General features: G+C 44.3%; 1 protein-coding gene across 2 annotated transcripts in view; it reads left to right on the top strand.

Annotated features, from left to right (window-relative positions):
• Positions 1-15,659, top strand: part of LOC131677633 (hemicentin-2) — a 709,680-nt gene extending 694,021 nt beyond the window's left edge. For both annotated transcript variants that reach the window (XM_058957531.1, XM_058957529.1), the window contains exon 14: positions 198-15,659. In XM_058957531.1, coding sequence (XP_058813514.1) covers positions 198-734 — 537 coding nt within the window. In that variant the 3' untranslated portion in view covers positions 735-15,659. The remainder of the gene's footprint in view (positions 1-197) is intronic.
• Positions 15,660-24,194: the final 8,535 nt, after the last annotated feature.

The following is a 24,194-nucleotide window of genomic DNA, read 5'->3' as shown; positions in this document are numbered from 1 at the left end:
AATCATTCTGACACATATACCATAACACCCACTACAGAAACCACTGCGGCTCCGTGCTCGCTAAAGACTGTAGCCACCGAACGTAAATCAAATCCTTGAAAAACTTTTCTGCCTAAATTTCCACGTTTCAGCTCAGCAAGAGTAATAAATCAAACCTGAAAAACATATTTTTTCTTCTATCTCTCTCACACACACAGATGGAGTACATCCGGCGGCGTCAGCACATATCCACGATTGACACCAGCAGCCCCAGCCGGTTGCTGTTGACCACGACGGCACAGAGTCAAAGTTTCATGGGTTCAACGATGGCCCTGCAGCACAGCAATCACTCCGCCAGCTTGGGCTACTGCACCTTGCGGAACGGCGTACCACAGCCCGCCGTTGCTGGCTCGGTGACCAACGTGTCCATGAGCCACGTGCCAAATAGCTTCAGCCATGCGGGATCGCATGTCACCTGTACCCTTCCGAGACATCCGATCGGCACGGGAACCATCAATCCGGCCGGTGGCGTCGGCCACCATTGGCCCTCGTACGGGGGCACAATCGCTGGAGTCCGCAACATGACGGCCATCTCGGTGAGCAGCAGCCCACAGGCCGTACCGCCACCACCATCCACGATAGCGATGCAACACCTGGGAGGACCCCAGCCGAGGGCCCGGGTCTGTATAGGACTACCGGAGGATGACGTATCCGCCGACACGCCGCTCATGGTAAAACGCGAAAGCACCGTATGACTATAGGAATCTCGCAGGGTCGGTGATACGGCCCTGTGAGGCTTGCTTTCTCCGAATGCACACACGCGTCACACGAGGACTGGAGAAGTGGCAGGAAAGAAGCACGCATGAGACTTAAACAATAATTAGACATTGTTGGAAACGGATTGAGAGAGATTATTGAATTTTCGGGAAGTTTATGAAGGTCGCCCCACACACGCATAGGGGAACCATTTTTCTCCATATTCTATCGGGAGGAACACTATTTCTTTGTTTACGTTCTCATTTCCGACTGTTTTCTAGAACAAAAAGAGCATAAGTAAAAAATAACGATGTTATTTATCATTATATCATTTTGTGATATGAACGCTGTGAAATAATCAAATCGATATGCTCAATTTTGAGTGCGAATTAATGCCGAAAGGTCGAGTGGCCAAAGAGCGCTTCGGTAAGTACTGTTAATTTCGGCCCTGGGCTGTATAAAAAATCAAACCGAAGAAAAAACGAACGACAAACGGCGCATAAAGCAAATCTGTAAATAATAATCTAGTTTATGACCAATCTCCGAATCTTCGCTTGGATGGATTCCGTGGTTGTTGCTGATAAAAAAAGAGACAGACAGACTGGTAGACTCGGAGCCGAAGGTAGGGTGTCACTGCGGGATGCTCGATTTTCTCTCGTAAATGTGTAGTTTTCATATTTAAGAAAGGAAACTTGCTTTAGAAATTCAACATTCAACGTTGAGAAAAAGTAAAAATTGGCAGGTGGCAACCGTTGAAAGTCGTGTCCTTTGTTGAAACTTGTTCATACTTATATCTCCTTCAACCTTTCATTTACTAATCTATCCCACATGTTTCTCACCCGAAATCAATAGGCCTATTCTTACCCGCCGTGCACATGACGAAAGTCAGCAGACAATCCGTAAATTAAAGGCATAATCGAGTCGTAAAAAAACCCACACACACACTATCGAGCAGCGTCACCCTACCTCAAGGTCACCATCTTTTAGTCTGTTTCGAAATACATACCATGTACATAAATAGAGAAAAAATCACAACAGCAAACATCCCCAACAGGCGAGGGCTAGGTAGGCTACGCGGAAAAGCACATCCTTCCATACGGAGGAACTTTTTTCCCGTCTGATTTGATTCCGCGTGAACGAATGTGGCTCGCCTCGCGTCTCATCTCGTGTCGCAACCGAACCAAAGCGAGATGGGCTGAAAGGAGAGGGGAAATAAAAGGATGCTTCGGTTGATTGGGATTGGATTGGGTGGAAGGAAAATGGATGCCAAATCCAGTAAAGATTCCGTTCTCCCTACCCTCGACGGGGACCGAGGGTCAGTTAGTATAGAAACGGGCGCAAAAAGGAGAAGAGTTAATTTAGTTTTAGCTAGAAAATACAATTTAACGATGTGCCCGGTGGTAGTTGACTGGGTGTAGGTATGTGGTTCCGGTGGTTGACAAAGGCGGAAAAAATGGATCCTGATGAGGCGGAACGATTGGAGCGTTCAGATCGCCTGGCGCTTGTTAGTAAGGGAGTTATTGTCGTTTTCTCACTCCCTTTTTAGTTTTTCCGTCGGAGGGTTACTTGGTTCTTATGATATCAGAAGTGTGCTTTATATATTTTAATTTATACGTTGACAGAATTTTTTACAAAATGTTTAAGAGGTTTATGTTTTTAACCGGCATTTACGTTGAGGAGTGTTTCAGTTCCTTTCAGTGCTTATGCGCTCCATGCTCATTTTTAATCCAACTAATCATAGTCGTAACACAAACACCTGTGTGCGTATCTAATACTGTATTTCATCAATCTCTTCTATCATACTGTTTAAACAACAGTATAGAAGGAATTCAAACAGATGGGTTTATACGAGGAAAAAATTATGTTCTAAGACTACATGCTTCGAGTCCTTCGAAGCTTTCAATTACCAACGCATCGAATGATAAATATCCCAAAACTATTTTTTCAGTGGGAAAAAAATTCATCAGCACGTCCAGACTATTAGTATGGGTCGACTTCATGCAACCCAAAACTATACGCAAACAATTCTCATCACCATGATAAAGTGATAATCTACTAAGTCTACAATCTATTTTTGCCCGAGTCATAGCTAAAAGCGAGCAAAGTGAACGACAATTAGCAGCCTCTCCATCGAGCAGCTCCGTCATGAGTGAATTTGATTAAAATGGGTCGTTCTAACCTAATACTACGGACTTCTGATTTCGCGCTATATCTTTTATGAGGTGGAATATTTTTTGACGGTGAAAATTAAGCTAACGGCTTCTATCCAGTTTCATCACCTACGCCATTTAGTATTGATACCATTCATAAAAATGAGATAGAATATCGAGATGCCCAGGAAGAAATATTGCAAAATGCCTGCTCTACAACTTTGTGGAAAACACCTAATTTTTATCTCTCCGTTGAATAGTTAATTTCAGCGCCATCAATGCTGCCACAGGTGGAACTAAAATTTTCTAACTCAGACTTCACTTCACCACAAGTTTATAAACTTCTTTTAACAAAGCCGGATTGACTAGCAGTCTTCGACAAAGTTGTACACAATTAAAATATCTTTCTTTTTTTCACGTACGGTGATAATATGATACAAACAGTTGCATCTAGCATCGAAAATGCGGGCTAGTGGGTTTTCTCCATGTAAATTGTCGAAAAATCCCATACAAACTTCAGGCACGTTGGTCCGGTAGCTAGAGTTGTCCGTTTTGCTTCAAATTTTGCGTAAGATCTCCTGGTTGGACTAGGAATCGACTTAGGGGTGGGCCGATAGGGATCATTTTTTCGTATCACTCTAGTAAAGAGCTTTAGGACCAACAGCTTAAGCTTTTTTCTTCTATGAGCTTTGTAACGGATAATCGATCATAACATCAGGTACGCTAGTTTAGTTGAATATCCACTGCAAAAATACAACATGCCTATTAGTGTGAGAAATTTACGATCACTCGGCTTCACGATGTTGTTTACAACATTGAAAAGGCCTTCTCGCTCAACCAATCTAGCTTGGATGTATTCCTAGATAGTGAGGGTGCTTTCGACAATGTGTTCTCCCGAGCAGTCTGATAACAAATTGAGAACTAAACTTGATGTTGTGATGTAGTAGGGAATGATTGCTCAGGTTGTTATCATTTTGGTCGTTTTAACGGTTAAAAGATCAAAATCGAAAGCAGAAAAATTGCACTATGATATCAAACAGAAAACTATTTATGCTATCAGAGAAAGCAAATTGAAAACTCAGAAATATTTCATTGAAAACAAAATAAGTAATCAATTTGATGTTTGTCAAAGAAATAGAAACAAACATTTTTTTCTAAAAATGTAAGCACATCAAAATGAGATCAAAATATGATGTCATATCTGAAAAAGTTTTAACTGATATCAAAATAAGATTTCAATTTGATGCTTGATATCAAAATATGTTGTCTATTTGCTGTAATTTTGATGTTGGACTTTTCTCGGGCTTCCAGTCTAGTCTGGAAGCGATACACGGTCATGGAGTAACAGCATGTATCTTGGGGCTGGATAAACGCAATGCTCAGTAACCGCATTCTTTTCTCGTCACTGAGACAGCCAGAGCTAAGGAAAAATAAGTATTTGCGGTCTTCAGGGTGGTGATCTGTCGCCGCTGCTATGGAACTTGATTACCGACGGATTGTTGAGGAAACTCAATGAGCATGGATTTCCTACCTACGGGTTAGCTGACGATTACCAAATACTAATTACTGGGCTTTGCACCGGAACAATCTTTGATTTAATGTAACAAGCATTAAGAGCTGTCGAACAGTGGTGCCGACGAGGTAAATGGTCAGTTAATCTAAACAAAACTTCAATGTAAGAAGCGAATAACAACCGGAGTTCGCCCTTTGCAGTTCCTTGGTTCTTAACTACTGAGTACAGATCAAATCAAATACGCTGGAGTTATATTGGATTCCAAACTAATCTGGTCTGCTCACATTGTTTTGAGAGTAAAAAAGCGTGCATGGCCTTCGGGCAGCGCAGACGAACTTTTGTTAAGACCTGAGGTCTCAAACCCATCATCTATTGGATTTACATGACAATTGAATGTCTAATACTGTCATGCAGATGCCTTGGGGGTGGTGTAGGGAAGAGGTGATGACGATTCAGTCACAGCTAAAACATTTGCGAAAATGGCACTCATGTCATTGACTGGTGCTTTCACCACAACTCCGACTGCTGTCATGAAGGCCCTCCTAAATATCTATTAATCACACATACACCTTTAACAAGAAGCATACAGACTTCAGGTTACTGTGTTGTGAAATAGTAACAATGCTGATCATACTACCAGTCATACACGACTATGGTCACATATGGTTACATGGGGTGCAGATATTCTCTTGTTAATATGTAATTTTTCTTACAGAATCTTCCATGTGAAGATTCCTTTTCGAGAGGAGTGGTAGTCTGGCTATTTGGAGAGACAACAACAAACGCAAATGACCTGTTACACTGACGGCTCTCTGATAGAGGAACGTACTGGTGCTGGTGTCTACTGTCGTGAAATGAGATTAAAACAGTCTCACTCGCTAGGTAGATACTGTACTGTATGTCAAGCAAAAATCTTCGTGTATTTACGGGTCCTTCAAAAAACTTGTCCAGCAAAGTTATAAACATCTGCTCCGATAGTGAGGCTGCAATCAAGGTCCATAGCTTCACCACAATAGATCTAAATACTGGATGCAGTGGTTCATCTCCTACAAAAAAAGAGAAGCTCTTAGCTAGGATAAATCACGATCCAAGCTAACGATCGCATGGCTAACCCAAATCGAAGAACTAAGCATTGCCAACACTTCTACCTTGTCTGGGTACCCGGATATTCCGGTACTACTGGAAATGAAGGGGTAGACGCATTGACCAGGGCCGGTACAGCGGATGACTCCTACTGGTCCTGAGCTCGCCCTGTCAATTCCGACAAGTTGGATAAGAGAAAAATGACGGTCCTGGGCTTGGTCCGAGCACCGCAAATATTGGAGAAATCTTCGTGTCGTGTCGCCAAACAAAGGCGTTTCTAGAACAATCGTGCCCAGTGATTTCGAAATTTTTTTTACATTTTTTCGAAGCTCCACTGCGGCATGCTGACCAGGGTTTTAACCGGCCAGTGCAAACTCAATTTTCACATAGAAACTATTCAGCGCGCTGAGTCTTTTTCATGTGATCTTTGTGTATCCGACTACAGAACCTCATTTCATCTGGTATGCAACTGCTCAGCAGTAACGCAATCGCGATTTCGAGTTTTCGGCTGTCCTTACATAGACGACACCATATTTGGACGACTGAAACTCAGAGACATACTAAAGTTTCTTATCCAATGTGGCATAGAGCTTTAGGCTTACTCGCAGGCGAGTTGAACTACCTGCTGTTTGTTTTTGTTTTTGTACTGAAATTTTTCCCACCCTTCCAATTCTACTTCCTCCCTCCTCCTTCTCCTTTCCTTCCACAAGGCGCAAATCCCCGACTACAAACGGGGAACGTGCCATTTAAGCCAATATATTCTGATTCCTGATTGATTTCAAATTTCTAAGACCAGGGGCTGTTTACTTCGGCTTGGTGTCAGCGATATCTCGCACTGTTATGTTAGACTGCCTCTTAATAGAAAAATTCTAGCCTTTACAAGAAATCTCATCAGCCTATAGTTTTTCGGAGCAGTTACAGATGTCCACACAGGGGGATCGTCAGAGCCGGACTCTTCCTGAGCCAATAAAGCATAACGATTTGTCGTGAGTGGCGTAACTCTCTTTAGAATTTCTGCAAAATACTGCTTAGAGTATCTTCTAAGAGAACAGTTCAGGTTCTCCAGTCATGATAATAAATCATGTGGACTCTTCCCACAATAGGCACACTTTTCAAAATTCCCATTGCAAGAGCTTGTTGCTACAATGGCCCACTCGTTTTGTGTTTAGTGTAATGCATGATGCGTGGTATATATAGCGGAACAGGCAGAGACGAACCTTGTCGACCGAGATGTAATTAAGCATAACAGATCCATCAAAGGCCACACGATACAAGTTTGAAGGGACAATCAATTTTATTCCGTCCTGTGTGATTGCCACTTAAAATCTTTAAACATCGATATTGACTGGGTGAACACGCCATCGATCTCAACTTTGTGAGCGGGTATGTAGATGCGGTAGCCCTTCATAAAATGCTTTCCGCCAGTAACATCATTTACTCGCTTAAGACAGAATTTCACAAATCTGAGCTTATCATGGCAAACATTCGAAATACCTGTCACCGCTGAATATTTCTGCGTCACTTCTTTTGAAATATTTAGAATACTTAGCGGTTTATCTTTGATCTGAAAGAAGATCAGATGGTCTTTGATGACGCATCTTGTTCGACATCCATTTTACCACCAACTGGATTTTATCAGAAGAGTTTTTTTATGTACCAACTTCGAGTCCGGTGCAAAGTGAAAACGTGAAGAAAACGAAGGATGAATCATAAATTACGGGAGATCTAATATTCTAATAAGCTGAAGGATAGTAAAGCAAAAATTGTTGTACCTATCTTCACTCGATATATGGCGAGAAGATACCGATTTTCTTAACAACTGGCACGAAGAATGTGAAAAAAACCTATAAGAGCAACAGATCTTGAACGCATCTTTGTTTTACTCGCATGTGAATAAAGATGAGTAGGTTGTCTGGTACATGACACTTAAATTGGTAATTCGATTCTTTCTAACTTTCTAACTTGCGTAACTTTTATTGTATTTGACCGAAATGTACCAAAAATTGTGCAATTTCCCTTTAGAGTTCATTGTTTACATTTGCTAAGTTTTTCAGTTATCAGTTAAAATCCGGTCAAGATGGAAGAAAATCAACAATGCATTAACCATAGACGGCACCGGTGGTTGAGTGGTAAGCATGACCGCCACTCATCCCAGTGTGTCTGGCATCAATCACAGCCGAGGTCTTTGCAATTTTCTGAGGTGAAAAATCAGTAGCCACGTCTTCCTTCGAAAGGGAAGTGAAGCCGTTGGTCCCGGTCCATGTGTTGATGGGCCGATATCAAGGGTCCAGTTATTGGAACTCAGTGCTGACAGAGACCGATGGAAAATAAACAAAAAAAACCATGGAGGCGACGACCACGCTAGGGCTCTGCCTCTGAGTATATGTTGTAGTTATGGTTACGGTGGCAACAGAGACCGGGACAAGAGTCAGTCAGACTTTATGGGAAAAAATAGGCATGGAGTATAAAAACCAAAACAATTAAAGCATTTTTCCTCGACATCCCAGGACACCAGGACAGTTAGACCAAAACCAGAACATGTCCTAGGAAACCAGAACGTATGGTCACCCTATGTAGGTATAGCAAAAGATGAAGCTGTTTTATATAACTGCAAGATTGCAAGCAATGTTAACATTAATTACAAGTGATTGTCGCCTTACAATTGTTGTAAGAGATTTCTGTTTTGGTCAATAATTCACAGACCTTTAGAAGTTAATGAATTATCAAATTGAAACAAGTTTGTTTTTAGCTTCAAATTGATATAAAGAGATCTCTCAATTTTCTTTTGTTGATATGAAAGGTTTGAACACTCATAAAATTAATAATCTACAAAATTAGTCTTTGATTGAGTATATACGAACCAAAATTGTTTTCTTTTAAGTTCCGGATGGAGCAGTCCCCTCAAACAACTCAGTCTTGAATATTCAACACGAGAACAACTCTGCATGTGCGAGTATGTCAATTCAACTATACTGTACGGGTAATTACCCTCAACAGACGATGAATATGACCCGGAAACCGCAACATAAACCCACCCACTCTAAAAACTCTCACCACCCCCAGGCAAACCAGTATCGTTTGCGTGTTGTTGCTCTTTTCCTCTTGAACAAACTTTTCAAGATTCACATCTCACTTGGCTCTCCAGTCCTCATCGAGCCCTATCAGCGGACCCTCCTCCTCCACGATGGAGAACTAATTTTTCATTCTGCCCTTTTTTCCGCATCAAATCGTCCCCACATGTTTATTTCAGATCGCTTCCAATTATGGCCTGAACCTCGATCAAAAACCTGTCCATCCCTTTGCCGTTCGTTGATTGATGATGGACGGTTGTTGGTTCTCCCTCTTGTCTGTTTACCTCTAGGCTCGCTGACAGGACACCCGCTAGTATCTGTTGTAAGGGGGCTAAGTTTGTAAAGATTGTTATCTTCTGTTCCTTTTCTGCCGTTGGGAACGCTGCGAGGTGTAGTGTTTCTGTTAGAGTAGCATAGCCAAGCAATCGGGGGAAGGGTTGATAAAAACTATTCAAACAATGTCCTCGGCTGTTCGTTTGCGTCGTTTTCGAAGTAAACGGTGCAATCGTGTTGGCGGATTTTCTTACTTCTGTTTCGTTCTAAATATTAAGCAACTATGTACGTTGGTGCACTATCACAACCGATGGAAACAGGAGTAATACTTGCCAGTGAACTCAGGGTGCTGAACGACAATGCTAGTCGAATCATTACACTTATACAGCTGCTGATGGTCATTGAACTTTATTGGATCAGATTATCTTTCGAAATGTTTCGAGAACTATGTTGGTGCTTAATGCGAATATATATGTTAATTTTAAATTTGACCCCAGCTTCGCACCACAGATTTTTATTTTTATCCTAGTTCTATGCTGTAAAATTTTGAGGTTAAGAAAATGGTCTACATACTTGTAGGTAGAATGGAATCGAGTTTTTACACCCCTCCACTGAAGCGTCTCATGACGACATTTTTTTTTTGAATGCTAGCGTACCCTTATTGTCCTGTAAGCAACAGATTTCACCTTTCGCTGCTGGATGTCGTCGTGTTCGCAGAAGGGACCTCCTTCACCTATCTACCAACCGATCGTTATCGCCATCAATCATTCTGTCATAGCCAACGACTCATTGCGAGAACGAACGGCTCTAGTGTGCGGTGGTTTGCCGATTGCATGTGGTGTTGAACGGGGCGCAGGAGAGCTGCAGAGGGATTCCAGAATAAATCAAATAAATAATTAAATGCCTCCGTTGATGGGATTTTTTCTCGATTTGGATGCAAGGTGCTCGGTTCAATTTCGTATAAAGAAAGCGGTGGGATTATTATTCCATTAGACTAGACGGCAACGGCATGTCGGAGTGCGTGCCTGCCACGGTAGCACTAATGGTTTTCGTCTAAAGTTCTTCTCCTTTTTCGTCTCGCTTGGTTCCCTAGATGTAACCGGAACCAGCCGGTTCGTAATATCATCTTTCTTCACTTAATAATCATTTGAGCATTCGCATAAAGCTTATCTGGTTAGCAACAAGCGGGTTTAATTCGTTTCGCATCCTCACGGAATCTCAATATGATGTAGTTAGATTCACTTGTTGCTTTTTCCGATTTTATTGATGAGTTTGATCTATTTAAATTTTGAACTTGACACTGACTGACATAACCATAAAGTGAGATAATCAATATTACTTCAAACAATGTTTCACAATTAGCATAAGAGAAAGAAGCCTTGAAGTTCACAAGAGTGGATCAGGAAAACAGTATTTTAGCATAGCTGTCGTAGTGAATTCTGCTCTAGATGTGGTAGAAGAGAGAATTCAATCTAGCAAACTGAGGACACTTTATTGATTTATAGTTGAACATAGATTTTCTATTTTCAACTAGCTTCGAGTTCGAAGAAAGTGGCGTCACTAAAAGTAATGGAATCAAAAAACGCGGAATCATGTTATGTTATGTTTATTGGAGAGCTTGAACCTCGATGGGTCATTTGCCCTTAAAAAATCGTTATTGCATTTCATTTATTACTAAGATCTTCTTCTGTCTGCTTTGTTTTCGCTGTCTGGACTGGCTATGTAGGGACAGGTCTGTGGGCCGCGGAAAACATCCCCGCAGCTCGGTTGAGTGCGGCGGATGACCCGCGTGGGATTATCTCGGGTCTCGTTACTGGGCCTGTAGGGTGCTGATGGTAAGTCCATTGGGCCACTGTTCCTTTGGGCCATGGGTGACCTCTGGAGTGCGACAGAGGGCCCATTGATGGGGTAGCCGTGGTATGCTTCTGTTTCGATGCCTTCGAAGATTCCGATTTTGGCTAATCTGGGCCCGAGAACCCGAGCAAACGATGAGCTCATAATATCCCCATGGTCATGGTCCATGGTATATGGTATTTTGATAGTGGTAATACACATGTAAAAACCATATTTTGATGTGTTTAAGCTGAGACCATTGTATGGTGGTTTCATGGTTGTAAAATTCGTAACGGAACATATTCATGGTCTTTTAAGGTGCTTTACAGTGTTTGAGATCATGAGAATTTGCTAGGGAAGCCTCTCCAGCATCCAGTAGGGGGTGGGGCAGAGAGCCTGAAGTTGGTTGGGTTTTCGCTGGTAGTATGGTTGGTGGCTTTTGGCAGATCTAAGCCTCGGGAAAACCTCTCCATTACCCAGCGAGAGTGTAGCCCGCAGATGATTATGTTCTCACTGATGGTAAAGTTGATTGCTTTTTGCTTGTCTAGGCACCCTCCATTACACAGGAAGGGTGCGGCAGAGGGCCCGCGATTGGTCGTATTGCCTTAGATACGATCGTACAGACCGGTGTCCTTTAGGAATAGAATGTGTACCTCCTCCCGGACTGGGTCGTTGGCCAGCACGTCCCGTATTGATTCCGATTCATCATATTATCGCTAGAGGTCCTCGAACTCCCGGCAGTTGCAGCGGAGGTGTTCAACGGAGAGTCGGATGTTGCGAGGTACGCAGTTCGGTATTGGTTCTCTGGAGATGGTGTGGGCGTGGGTCACTCTGCTGTGTCCCAGCCGGAGTCGGGAGAGTATCTTTGCTCTTTCAGGTTTGATCGGTCCGTCCAGCTCTCGGATGATCCCTTGACCTTCTGTGTATGGCCTCGAGATCTCTGCTAGTGGTTGGTGAATCCGTGCCGCCGATTTGTGTTGAGGGTTCGTTTACCATGTAGAGATAGCTGGTCGGCATTCATATCGCTGTGGTCAGGTACCCATCATACTGTAACCAGTGGGTCTCGTTGGGTCTCGATGGCCTGCACAAAAGGGATGGTGGACGTTCCGAATCCAATGTTCTTCAGTACTGACAGGGAGTCAATGAAGATAACTGTTGGTTAGTGAAAACTGAACGGGAGGGGGGAAGGCGGAAGTAAAGTCCGCTAATTCCAGCTCCGACCCAGTCGCTCACCTTGGAACCGTTGGTGTATACTTTGAGATGTTATTGGTACATGCGGTTGATGAGTTCCCTGTATTTTAATATAATGCTCCTCGGGAGGTCGCCAATCTTTGTTGTGGGGGTGAGGCTGTTGTCGATGTTCAGTCAGGACATCGTGCCACGCTCGTGGTCTCATGCGATGCAGTCGGGCGATGGTTGGAAGGGGTTTGTTGGTGAGCTCCTGGTGGATGAACTTCCTGTGATGGTGAGAAGGTGGCACTCGTTGCCCGCTGTCCTCTCAAGGAAGTTTAATGCCCGTTTGAGAGCTACCCTGGCTGCTTCCCAGCGGCCCGACACAGGCTGCTTTGGCAGGAGTGTCTGAAAGTAGTCCGGAGAATAACCACTCCGCTCCCTGATATAGTGGTGTGTGGATAGTGAAGAGCCCATCTAAGTTTCGGCACGTAAGTTAGATCCCGTACAATATTTTGCTGTTTATTACGAATCGTCCGATGCTAAGTGCCGGTTGCTTTTGGGGGACGGGAACAGATAGTGCAGACTAGCCGCCTTCTGCTTTCATAGTACTAATTAGTCGGAAATGGGGTATCAAGGTAAGTATCCTGTCGAGGGTGACTCCGATGATGACTGATTTCTTCCGAATTCTTCAGTTTGGATGTTGTTGAGACGGCTTGGCCTGGAGATCGCTAAGTGGTGGCTGCTGCAGCACAGGGAGTGATGGCGCATTTTTCGATGCATATATTGAATTCTGTGGCGAGTGCCCATCGGCCTACGGCATCGACAGTCGCCTTTAGTGATCTCCAGGTACGCGTAATGGTTTTCCCCAGGGCCACCAGGATGATGTCATCGGCGTAAACGAACACGTAGATACTACCGGGTAGCGCTGCGAAGAGTGAGTTCATCTTGATGAGAAACAACATCACGACTAGCACTGAGCCTTGCGGCACCGCGTTGATCTCATGGAACTTCTGGGATAAGGTCCCGCCTATACAGACCCAGAAGCGGTGGTTGGTGATGTAATTGCGGAAAAATGTGCCGAGGTTTCCCTGCAGACCCCATGGATTGAGATCTTGGTGCACGCCTTCTCGGCACACTGTGTAGTAGGCTTTTGATAGGTCAAGGATGGCGATGTTGGCGTGTAGGTTTTCTAATACGGCCTTGCCGAGCACTTTCCCAAGGGATCCTAGGTGGGCTCCGGTTCCGAGTCCTTCTCGGAAGACAAATTGGCGTGGGTCAAGAAGTTGGTGATCTTCCAGCCACGTAGTCAGTCACCAGTTGTCCATCCAGAGTTTTAGCGGTGCAGGACAGCAGGCTGATTGGCCGGAAGTCGCTAGTGATACGGGTGTTCTGGCATTTTTTGGGGATGGGTTCCACGTGGGCCAGTTTCTATTTTTGCGGGAAAGTACCTTCTTGCGTTGAAGAAGTCCAAAAGGGCTCTAATATCGAAGCATCGGATATCCCACCCTGCGGTGTGTTCCATCGCAGTGAAGGATTTGTTGTAATTGAGTGTGAAGGTGTAGTCTACTGTTGCGCTGGATAAAGACAGCGGACACAACTTTGTCGGAGGATAAGGATTGGAAATGGTGTCCTATCCTGTCCGCGATTTCCTCAGGATCGGTGATGGTAGTGTTGTTTACTGATTGGGAGTAGCCGATTTGACGGTGTTTTCCGCTGAGCGCCTTTACTCGTCTCCACAGTTCGGCGGTTGTGGAGTCCGGGTTGATGCTGCCGACGAAGTTAATCCTTGGCTGCTATGCTCATTTTTCTTGCTGCGTTTCGGATTGTTCTGAAGTTGTCCACCCCTTGATTCGGAGTACTTATCCGCCCTCAAGGAAGATCACTCAACTAACCCACGCAACTCACGATAATACAATCTACCTATTTAAAGTACTGACTGGTGATTTGGTGTACGTAACATGGACTTATACTTCGATATCGTCAGGTCTGGTATTAACTATTAACTAATAGTGAGGCTTGTCGTATTCCCACCACTCGAACACCGTAAAGAACACATGAAAAGGAGTTCTTCAAATGCCGTATCACCTCTCTTTTAGTGCGACATCTTTGTCACTGTTGTTTTACCAACGAATAGACGAATTGATAAGTCAATACTTAACATCAACTGCTACGGTGTAGTTCCACATTGCAGGAATATAACATATTATTGTTTTTTGTTATCGTCTAATGTACAAATAAACAAAAATCTTAAATCTGTTGCTTTGCGTGGTAGCAGTATCTTTATCTGGCCGAGTCAGAGCATGTACTATTGATTTAAAAGATTGCGTTATTTCAGGATACATGTTCTTTTCAGGCGTTATGTTCGGCTTCCAGTCTTTGAAATATTTAACAAACGGAATGTCTACTTTTCATCCGACGTTTCGGCGGCAAGTATTGCGCCTTTCTCAAGGAAAAGATACATGATTGGTTGTATTCGCTGAAGTGCAGTGGTTATAGTACTCATGTTGTGGCAAATATCTAGATAATTATCAGTTAAATAGACAATTTTATATAAATATAAATGTGGATGAATCAGCACTTATACTTGGACTTGTGCTAGTTGCTCCAGCCGCCTATGGTAACAGTGGACATAAGAAAGAATCTGGGATATTATTTCGGAATAGTAAAGAATGATTTTAACTAAACGACTATTTCAGTTCCAAGATTATGGCTCTATTTACTGAGTAGAGATGTAAGCAGTCCCAATTCAAAGAAAAAATGCACTTTTCGAAAATATGTTTACAGCCCACCGAAGTGCAATCCAGGGTTATCGGAAATGATTACAGCTCGCCTACTGTTTTCATTAATCATACGCACTTGTACCATCGACAATCACGTGACGAAAACGCATTAATCACGGCTGCAGTGTTGACATTTATTCCTCTACAATGTGATTGTTTATCTTCCCATCCCACAAGTCGGTGTTATAAAAATCATCGAACATCAAATATGATAAATGTTTTCCAACCTTGGTTAACTTTTTTCCTCCCCCTGTATTACAGTCATCAATCGGAATAATGGTAGTAGCTGTAAGTACGCCATATCCATCATAATTAGTGCCAGGTTTCAGTGAGTGAAGTTACGATTCCATGGATATTAAATATGACCTATTCGTTGCGCTCATCAACTAGTGCTAAATCAAATTATGTTCAGTTCCAATGAAACCATAATTAAACATGTCCATTTTTTTTTTTGTTACCTAATGAAAACTATAACCTCACGCCGTACCGCCAACCGTAAACCACAGTCAATTCCCCGGCACATCGGATTAATTTTCCACACGTTTAACGAAGTAAACAAGCCGCTGAAGTGCGCGACCAGTAAACTATTTTTCAAATCGAATCAAAACACAATCGTCAACATTATCAAAAACAGGAACAACCGCAACACACTGCTCTCAGCCTCCCCAAACACAGACTGAATCTCGGTGTGTCAAACAAAAAAAAGAAGAAAACAAAAAAAAACAACTTATCTACCAGCATCATGGGTGGGCTGGAACTGTAAAATAAAGCACTACATACAAAGCGGAAATGCTCTCTGAACCAACCATTGTAAATAGAAGATAGATTAAACGAAATTTAATAAAAGAAACAAATCAAACAGTTGTTAGTTTTTTACGTTACAATAAAATACAATTTATTTCTTGTAAATAGTGTACAAACGGAATCATCACACTGAAAATTATCGCAGTATAACTTATTAAAGGCAAATATTATTAAGACATTTGAACAAAATAATTGAATAAAGGTACCATACAATGAAATTTAAGATCAAGAAATGTAAATAAAGATAGGTAATTTATATGAAAAAAGGTTTGTTGAACTAATTTTATTACTTGAAATCCGAAAACGTTCATGGTTCTCCCCTATTTCAATTATGCATAGATACAAATAGCAATAATACAGATGGTAAGTACCTAAGCACAGCCCAGCTCCATTTAGTTACAGTTTCAATAACAGAATATTCCACTAATCATCTTCCGCGTCGTACAATACAGGTTTCTGGGTTGCTTATTTCAATATCAGAAATCGTCGAAAAATTATAATACCGCTGATATTACATTTCCTACAAAAGAAATATAGAATTCGCTCCAGCTTTAGAAACGTTTTTCGAAGCCCGGAGGACCGAGTCTCTTATACTAATCGGCTCAGTAGTTAGACCATACTACTGGTTTCGTCCATCGTGTTCCAATATGACGGACTACTTCGGAGGGGAGGGGACTGTGCTTTTGCGCTTCGCTTGATTCTAGATTCGCTGGTCTCATAATCGCCATATCAGTCCTGCACAGCATGATATTCTACATGCGCTCCTCCCTGCGTTGACCGGTTGAATGCCGCGGTCGATCCAGCGAATCCGGTTGGGGGGTGGCTTCCGGTTCACTGATGACCCAATGACCCTATCCCGGTGGTGGAGCTAGACTTTCTCGGCGGAGAGTTCCCCGAAGAAAAACTGTCTCCCGCAACCGTTGACGCTTCTGGATTCTGTGCAATCCGGCTGAAAGCCGAGGTCTGTCCAGCGGTTCCGTATGGAGGATTGCGTCCGGTTCACTGGTACCCCGACGATTCAAGCCAACGATTCGCTACGGACTACTCGGAATAGTCCCCGACGGCGGATCTTTCTTACTCCGGCGAAGAGTTCCCCGGCAGTGGAAGATCTTACGAAACCGATGCTACCCGGGCAGTTGCCGAGATCGATCCTGCGATTCTGGGTGTAGGGTGACGCCCTGACGACCATTTATCTGTGCGATCACGATCTGCTCAAACGAGTCTCCGGCGGTGGGCCTAGCTTACTCCGACGGAAAAACTTCCCGACGTTCAAAGCTCTCTCGAAACCGTTATTTAGATGCTGATCGGTTAGTTGCCGAGGTCAGTCGTGCGATTCCGGGGGAACATGTTTCTCAGGTGCCCCGACGACCTACCGCCGACGATGCATACGCACAGTCTAATCCCCGATGGTAGATCTAGCCTACTCATATCGTTCTAGGTGGTCTGCGTTTTCTCTCTTCCGCAGACTGACATGTCGAGTGCCAACGTCGCTCTGGCGATTCCGGTTGGAGTGTAACTTCCGATTGACGGTGCCTCGACCATCCGAAGCCGTGTACGGCTACGTTGCTGGTCGTTGCTCCTCTTGCCAACTTCGTTGCAACGCTGACATGATCTTTTCTTCGTTCGCACACAATCTTTGGACAATATTGTTCATGTTAACGTCCTTACTACGTTTTGCTCGCGACCGGATCGCGGAAATTCGAAGACCACGTGCTGAGGCGTTTCCTTTGCATCTCCCCATGCGATACAGAACGGTAATCTCGCGAGGCCAAATCTATTGAGATGCTTCTTGAAACAGCCATGACCAGACCAGAACTGTGTCATGTGAAAGTTCATTTCACCGTGCGCTCTGTTCACCCCCCACCGACAGACATGGGATTAGTCGAAGGGTCCATCTGCCGTTTACAGCGTTATCTCACTGATGTTGCCACTTGCTTATGGTATCAACTCGTTTACAGGCTCCTCTCGTACCTTGATCCCTTTAACACTCACCATCTTCTTCGCCTAGAAGGTTCAGCTATCACATAAGCTGCCTCTGACGAGATAGTTCGAAAAGCGCTAGACACCCGCTTGGCCATCACCCTGAATGTGCGGTTCAGCAGAGATGTGTTCCTCTTCGTCTGCAGTGCAGTCACCCAAGCTGCAGTCGATTTTTATTACGATGTGGAGACACTCGTCAGTACTCGATTTTTACTGCTGCTGATCGCCGAATTGTTGGGCATGATCCAAGATAGTGCAGAGATCACTTTTACGGTTCTCCCGCATGCATGGTTGATGTGGCTATTAAAGCTTAACCTTTCGTCTATCATTACTCCCAGTTGCCTAACTTCCCGCTTTAAATTGATAATACACTCTCCGATCGAAATTCTTACCTGCTGCTGCTGCACTGCCTTATCAAAGCCTTATCGGTTTTGTGGTAAACCAACGTAAGCTTCTTCCCGCGCATCCAGTCTTCCACATCTATCACTTCCGCTTCTGAGTACTTCTACTTCCTCTAGTGATTCGATATTCACCACATCGTTCGCAAAACCGGCATTCTTCACGCCCATGGGGATACTCAGCTTCAACACTCCGTCGTACATACAATTCCAAAGTGTAGGGCCGAGTATGGAATCCTGTGGAATGCCCGCTATTATGGTTACACTTCTTTTCCGACGTCAGTTTCGTAGATCAGTTGCCAGTTCTGAAAGTAACTCCTCAAAATTCTACAGATGTACTCGGCAACTCTTAGTCTGTGCAATAAATACCGTGAAGGCGTTTTATACGTCCAGTATAACAACTCCGCAGTAACGGTTTCCTCTTCTCTTTTCCTTCTGCGCAGCCTTTATAGTTTTCACGACCGTTCTTATAGCGTCCACAGTGGATCTACCGTTCCGGAAACTGAATTGCAAATTGGATAGACTATTCTCTCCCTCCATGTGTGTAGTAAGCCTGTTAAGGATTACTCTTTCAAGCACCTCGCCGACTGTATCCAACAAGCATATCGGCCTGTATGCTGAAGGATCTCCAGGGGGCTTGCCTGGCTTCAGCAACAGCACAATCTTTTGACGCTTGGGGAAGTTACTATCATCGATGCACTTTTCCAACGCGGTCCTGAACATATCCGGGTTCGTTAGGATTGCTTTTTTCAGAACCCACGTTGGGGATTCCATCTGGTTCCGGGGTCTTCTTGGTTCTCACTATCAGCCCCTCGTTGGTTACCCGAGCTTCTTCTTCGTAATCATACTGAGTGCCATATGGCCGGGCAGTCATGCTATGGAAACAGCGCTTCTACGATGGCTCTCATCCTCTCCGGGCACCTATCCAATGGTACTGCCGGTGCTCTTATCTTTTCCATGACAACTGTATAGGCGCCCCACGGATTTGAATTGGCGTTGCGGTAAAGCTTCTCTAGACAGGCTTTCTTACTGAGCTTGAGTTCTTTGTTATACAATGGTCTTAGAGCAGCTCTTTCAGCGACGTTGTGGAATCCCTGCATTTTCCTCTGGGCTCGGTGGCAACTTGCACGTTGGTCGGCAACCGCCGAGTTTCACCAGAAAGCTGTGCGGCGACAGCACTTTGGTGTAGCCTCTCTTGGCATGGTTGCATCGCACGCTCTTGCTAATGCCGTTATCACTTCATCTACACTGAAGTGAACGTAATTGCACTAACGCTTCGACGAAGACTCTCTTGTCTAACTTCGTTGTTCTCGACCTCTACTCGTTTGATTGGGTCGCATGCACTTCCGGTTGTCTATTGCTTACGATAGTGTACCGGATCGCTTGGTGGTCGCTGTGGGTGTACCACTCACACACTCTCCAATTTTAACTTCCAACCAGCCTGAGACTGTAGAAGGTAACGTCAATAACTGAATGTCGACCTTCACGGCGGTAGGTGCTGGTTGTACCATCGTTTGCTACATCTACGTTCAGCTTTGCAAAGGCATCGAGTAGACTACTCCTCCTTGAGTTGGTGAAGCGGCTGCCCCATTAGACTCTCTAGCGTTGAAATCGCCGGCTATAACGACTGGTCTTGGATCGATAAGCTTCTTTTTCTGTCAACCTATCGAGCATTTCTATGAATCGATCGGTCGTCCACCGCTGAGGTGCGTGATTTTGGCGATTACGAATCCTTCTTCTACATACTAAACCACTTCCTGAAATGGATATCTCCCCGTCGTCCAAATCGCCGCTGATTTTGCACTATCTGCTATCCAGTTTCCATCGCTGCATAATTTGCTCCTGTCAGATTCACTGCAGTTTCTCGCCAGGTGGCCGAACTCTTGACACTTGAAGCACATTTCCTGTTGCTCAGAGACACTCAATGAACATACTGACCAGCCAACTTTGATCTTCCCAATTTTAAGTACCTTGTTTGCTGCTTCGACTGGAAGCCTAACCGAAGCCGCTTGCGTGCCGAAAGAGCCCTTCCTCATTCGAATCGTCATCTGCAATACTCCGAACTCGCTGTGTTTTGTCAGAACTTCTCTTAGCTCTTCTTCCGAGAATATTTCATCCAGTCCTTACATTGGATGGTTGACTCCGGACACAAGGCTCTCACTTCCACCGCTTCGCCTATAGCTTTCTCGGTGAACTCTTTATAAGTAGAGCTACTTGACTTCGGATCCTTTTTAAGTTCCAAGATTATCTCTCCGGTGTGGGTGCGCCTAATTTTCCTAACGTCTGAGCCCAGCTTCTTGAGTGCCGGGTTTGTCCGCATTGCACACAGTACCTTCTCGTACGAGTCGTCGTTAGCTTTGACTATGAGTGCTTCACCTTTGTTTCGTCTCTGAACAGCTTTCGCTTTTCGGACCTATCTTTTTTGGTCGCCTTCCGTTTTGGGCAACCGACGACTTCTCATTTGGTGTTTTAATCGACGTCGGTGTCTGCTTCGTTCGTTACGCGTACCACTACGCCGGGAGCCTCATTGTGTTTTTTGGAACCTCCTGGTCTCGCACCACCTGCTGAAGCTCTTGAATTTTTCGGTGCACAGAGGGGCGCGGTTTCCGTCCCCTGAGGTTTGTCTTTCGCCTCGTAAATTTTCCTTACTTTCGGTGGTACCACTATTTGCCTTATTTCCAAGGAGTTCCTGACCATTAACACCCAATGCAGTATATACAGGTATGGCTAAGATGACACTTTGGTATTCGAAAGATGAATCTTTCATGAGTGGTGTGAGTGAGCACCGAATAAATCGACTTGCTTTCGTCATACCGTTTCTCCGCTGCCATTAAATCGTGTGAACGCTATGACGTCGACTCGTTGTGCTTCTGGATTGTTTACATATTTTTGGTTGGCAGCACTAACAAACCGTGAGTTCTGCGACACCCATATATACTACATAGATCTTTCCGGTTACCTTCGCTTTCTTCTCCAAGGTTCTCGATTCCTTGATGGCTAATCCGAGGTTTCCTTGTATCTTCAGGACCAGTGTCTTGATGTCCATGTGCACATTGTCAACAAAGTTGTGCAGTTTGTCCACCAGTTTTTTAGCTGCTGCTATACTCGGCAAACTTGGTATTTTCAACCAGACGCTGCCTTCCTGCTTCTGCTGCTCTGTTGAAACTGCGGCTGTGGCTGCTTATGCTGTTGAGGCAGCTCCTGATGTTGAAACTGCGGCTGCTGTTTCTCCTGGTCGTGCTGTTGTTGCACTGGTTGTCTTGGCCGAGATTGTAGCCCCGTTAAACCACTTTAACAAAGGGATTCGTCGCGCCTACTTCATATGTGTAAGTTGCTTGCTCCATTTTTTGGGTCCCAACTCCGGACCGTTATCTCCACTCGTTTTACATAGTCGCCTCTCGTGATCTCATGGTTATCTATACAAGCAACAAGTAGGTCATGCTAGGGTTGACACGCTCGCGATGACTGTGTGGATGGCGTTCACCGTCGATATCCCTTTGTGGAACCCAAACGGTAGTCCGTTCTCACTTTCAGCGTGGGTCGTCAGCCTATTGAGGATGACCCTTTCCAGGAGCTTACCAAGAGTAGCCGGCAGGAGCATAGGCCGATACGATGCTGGATCTCCTGGTGGTTTCCCTGGTTTTGGCAGCAACACCAGCTTCTGGACCTTCCATGTGTCCGGGAAGTAGCCATCGTCAAGGCATTTCTTCAGGACTATCCTGAACATGTCTGAAAACTCCAGGATACCATCCGGTCCTCGAGCTTCCTTCGCTTTCAGCCCTTTTGCCACTATAAGGAGCTCGTCGTTGTGAAAGTGTTCTTGATGAACACCACACGGCTAGCTCACCTTTTTCTTAATCTCAGGATCGGCTACCGTTCACTGTACTTACCACTTCTAAACATTAGTCAAAGCGAACCAATGTAAAACCATCCGAAAAAAGAAAAGGACTCTCTTATGAGAACGAAAAGAAAAGGTATATAATTTTACAATTTATTTAGCGGTTGAATTTCGGCGCAGAAAAAAGCACGTTGGGGCTCTTCGACGATCCAGCATGGGTGAGAGAGAGAGAAAGAGAGAGCGGAGGTAACGTACCTGAAGCTACTTCACGGTCAGTGGTGGCTATCTGTTCTACGTAACGGACGAAACGACTCCCAGTGGAGATTTTAGCGTCCTTTTTCGGCGTGGCAACGACAAGTCCCACATGAAAGGATACGCACTGCCTTTTAAGTGGCCATAGCGTGCGCCTAAACTTTTACCGTACCAAGGTGCCCACGTGGACTTCGGAGTGGAGCTGGTGGTTTGATGGTTCCACGAAGTAGCAGCTTATCTTCGCATAACTCCAGAGCGATCCTGTAGGAAACCGATAGCGGTGGACGGTGTTTCAGGGCCAGTATTACCGTTGGGTTGTTCTTATGCCGAAACCATTGGGCCATCGGCCCACACCGTCGCACTTCTTCTACTGTGTACTGTCTTTTTTTCGAACTTTAGACTTTTTGATCTTAAGCACTTTGTAACTCGATCCAAACTGACTTTCCTCACCAATCATCATTTCCCAGAAGCCCTTCGATGTCCAACTCCTCTTATTCTCTCTCTCTATCTCTCGTCCTTCTTCTTTCTCTCTCTCTCTCTCTCTCTCTCTCTCTCTCTTTCATAGTTTTCGGAAACAATGGTTCTGCAGCTAAATAACGGACATCGAACTAAACTTTACTGCGGGGTTAGTGGTGGTTGCTTTAAACAGTTGGCATCTGATTAGTGCGGACTATTTTGCCGTCTTTTGCCGTTGCGGTTTTTCCGGTACATTCAGTAGTTTCGGATTTGGTAACGGTTGCGGAATTATAGGTGCCTTGAGTTGTTATGACTGGTCCAGAGGGGAACACGTCCTAGGTCCCAACGTCTGGTCTGGACGTTCCGGGGTGGGCACGAAAGAACTCTTTTTCGACCTCGAGAAAAACAGGCAGAATCCTACATTTCCCCCAACCGCTATTATTTACAATGTTCTTTTTCGCAAATTATCGACGCCTAATTATTGGTTTGAATTTTAACCGGGTTAGTGGTTAGTCCAAAAACTTATCCTATGTTAAACAAAAATAACAACAAATATATTTTTTCAATTCCATTAACAAACTAACAACAATAATAATAGAGAGCCAATTACAAAAAAAAACTATCAAAAAAGAACAAAATCTTAGCTTACATACTATAATTGAATTAATGGTATTTAATGTGGAAGGAATTATATTGTTACGAAACAGCCAAAACTTAGATCGGTAGCAGTTGGAAACTCGATTGTCACCAGCATTTCCACCGTCTGCCTCAATGTACGGTGTAGGTAGCCATGCGGTTGAGTCGAGCTTCGGGAAAAGATCCTCTACGATAAATTTCAGTTTTTCAACGCACATTTCGACTTGAGTCAATGGACCCATGATCCTGGTCATAACGACACGGTAAGCATTGCCCCAGGGGGTTAGCGTCTATTTCTCTGCACAGTTCCTTGTAGCAGAAAGACTTGCTTAGCACTATCTCGCGTTTAAAAGCGGCCCTGGCCGCTCAGAATGTTACCGTATACTCTCCTCTGACTGCCTCAGATCTTCCTCTCTGAACGCGTCTTCTGGCTTTTAGGCGGTCAGCCCGGAGGATGCTTAACTTTTCGTTCCGCCAGTACGCCGGACGCCGATAGTTCCTTGGCATTATTACATCACATGCTCTCGCTACTGTTTCCGACAGCTCATCGGCATTCGGAATTGGAGTGAGGCTGTCAACGCAAAGTGCTTCTTCAAAGAGGTCCTTGTTGAAGTCCTTTATTTTTCACTTCCGCCCGCCAGTCCCCACTCTCGGCGTTATCTTCATCAATGTTGGCCTGCTTTGTTGTACGCTGGGCATTTAAAGCCTTATGTCGTGTGGTCGTTTCCATCCTCCTGTTTGCAGATCATGCACATTGGTTGCTTCGTGTAGTCGCTAGCAACGTGCGCCTTTCTCCACATTTTCTACACAGTGCATACCTTTTCATGCCCTTGCAATTCCCCGCCAGATGTCCGAGTTCCTGAAGCATCGCTCAATCTGGCATTGGCATCCGACTTTTATCTTGCCGGTTTCCGCCAACTTGTTAGTAACAGCCACTGGTAGTCGAGCAGGCTTTTTAATTACACAAACATTCCTAACTTTTCTATCATTTGTATGTCTGCCGTGATGTTGAGTGGTTTTCAAAAGTTTTGTTATATCAGTTATGAACAGCAGTATACCGCATGGAAGCATGATATCTGCCCAAAGAATAGAGATGAACATATTCTGTTCGAAAAGCGTGCCAAATAGACGAGTAAAACTGTTTACAGTAGAATATAAAAGTTCCGGGCGTTGAAAATTCCTACCAATACGAAAAAAAATCTCAATAGCTCAAACGCTG

This window comes from Topomyia yanbarensis, chromosome 1 (genome assembly GCF_030247195.1).
Source record: "Topomyia yanbarensis strain Yona2022 chromosome 1, ASM3024719v1, whole genome shotgun sequence".
Lineage (NCBI taxonomy): Eukaryota > Metazoa > Arthropoda > Insecta > Diptera > Culicidae > Topomyia > Topomyia yanbarensis.
This window is presented reverse-complemented; position numbering and strand designations above follow the sequence as displayed.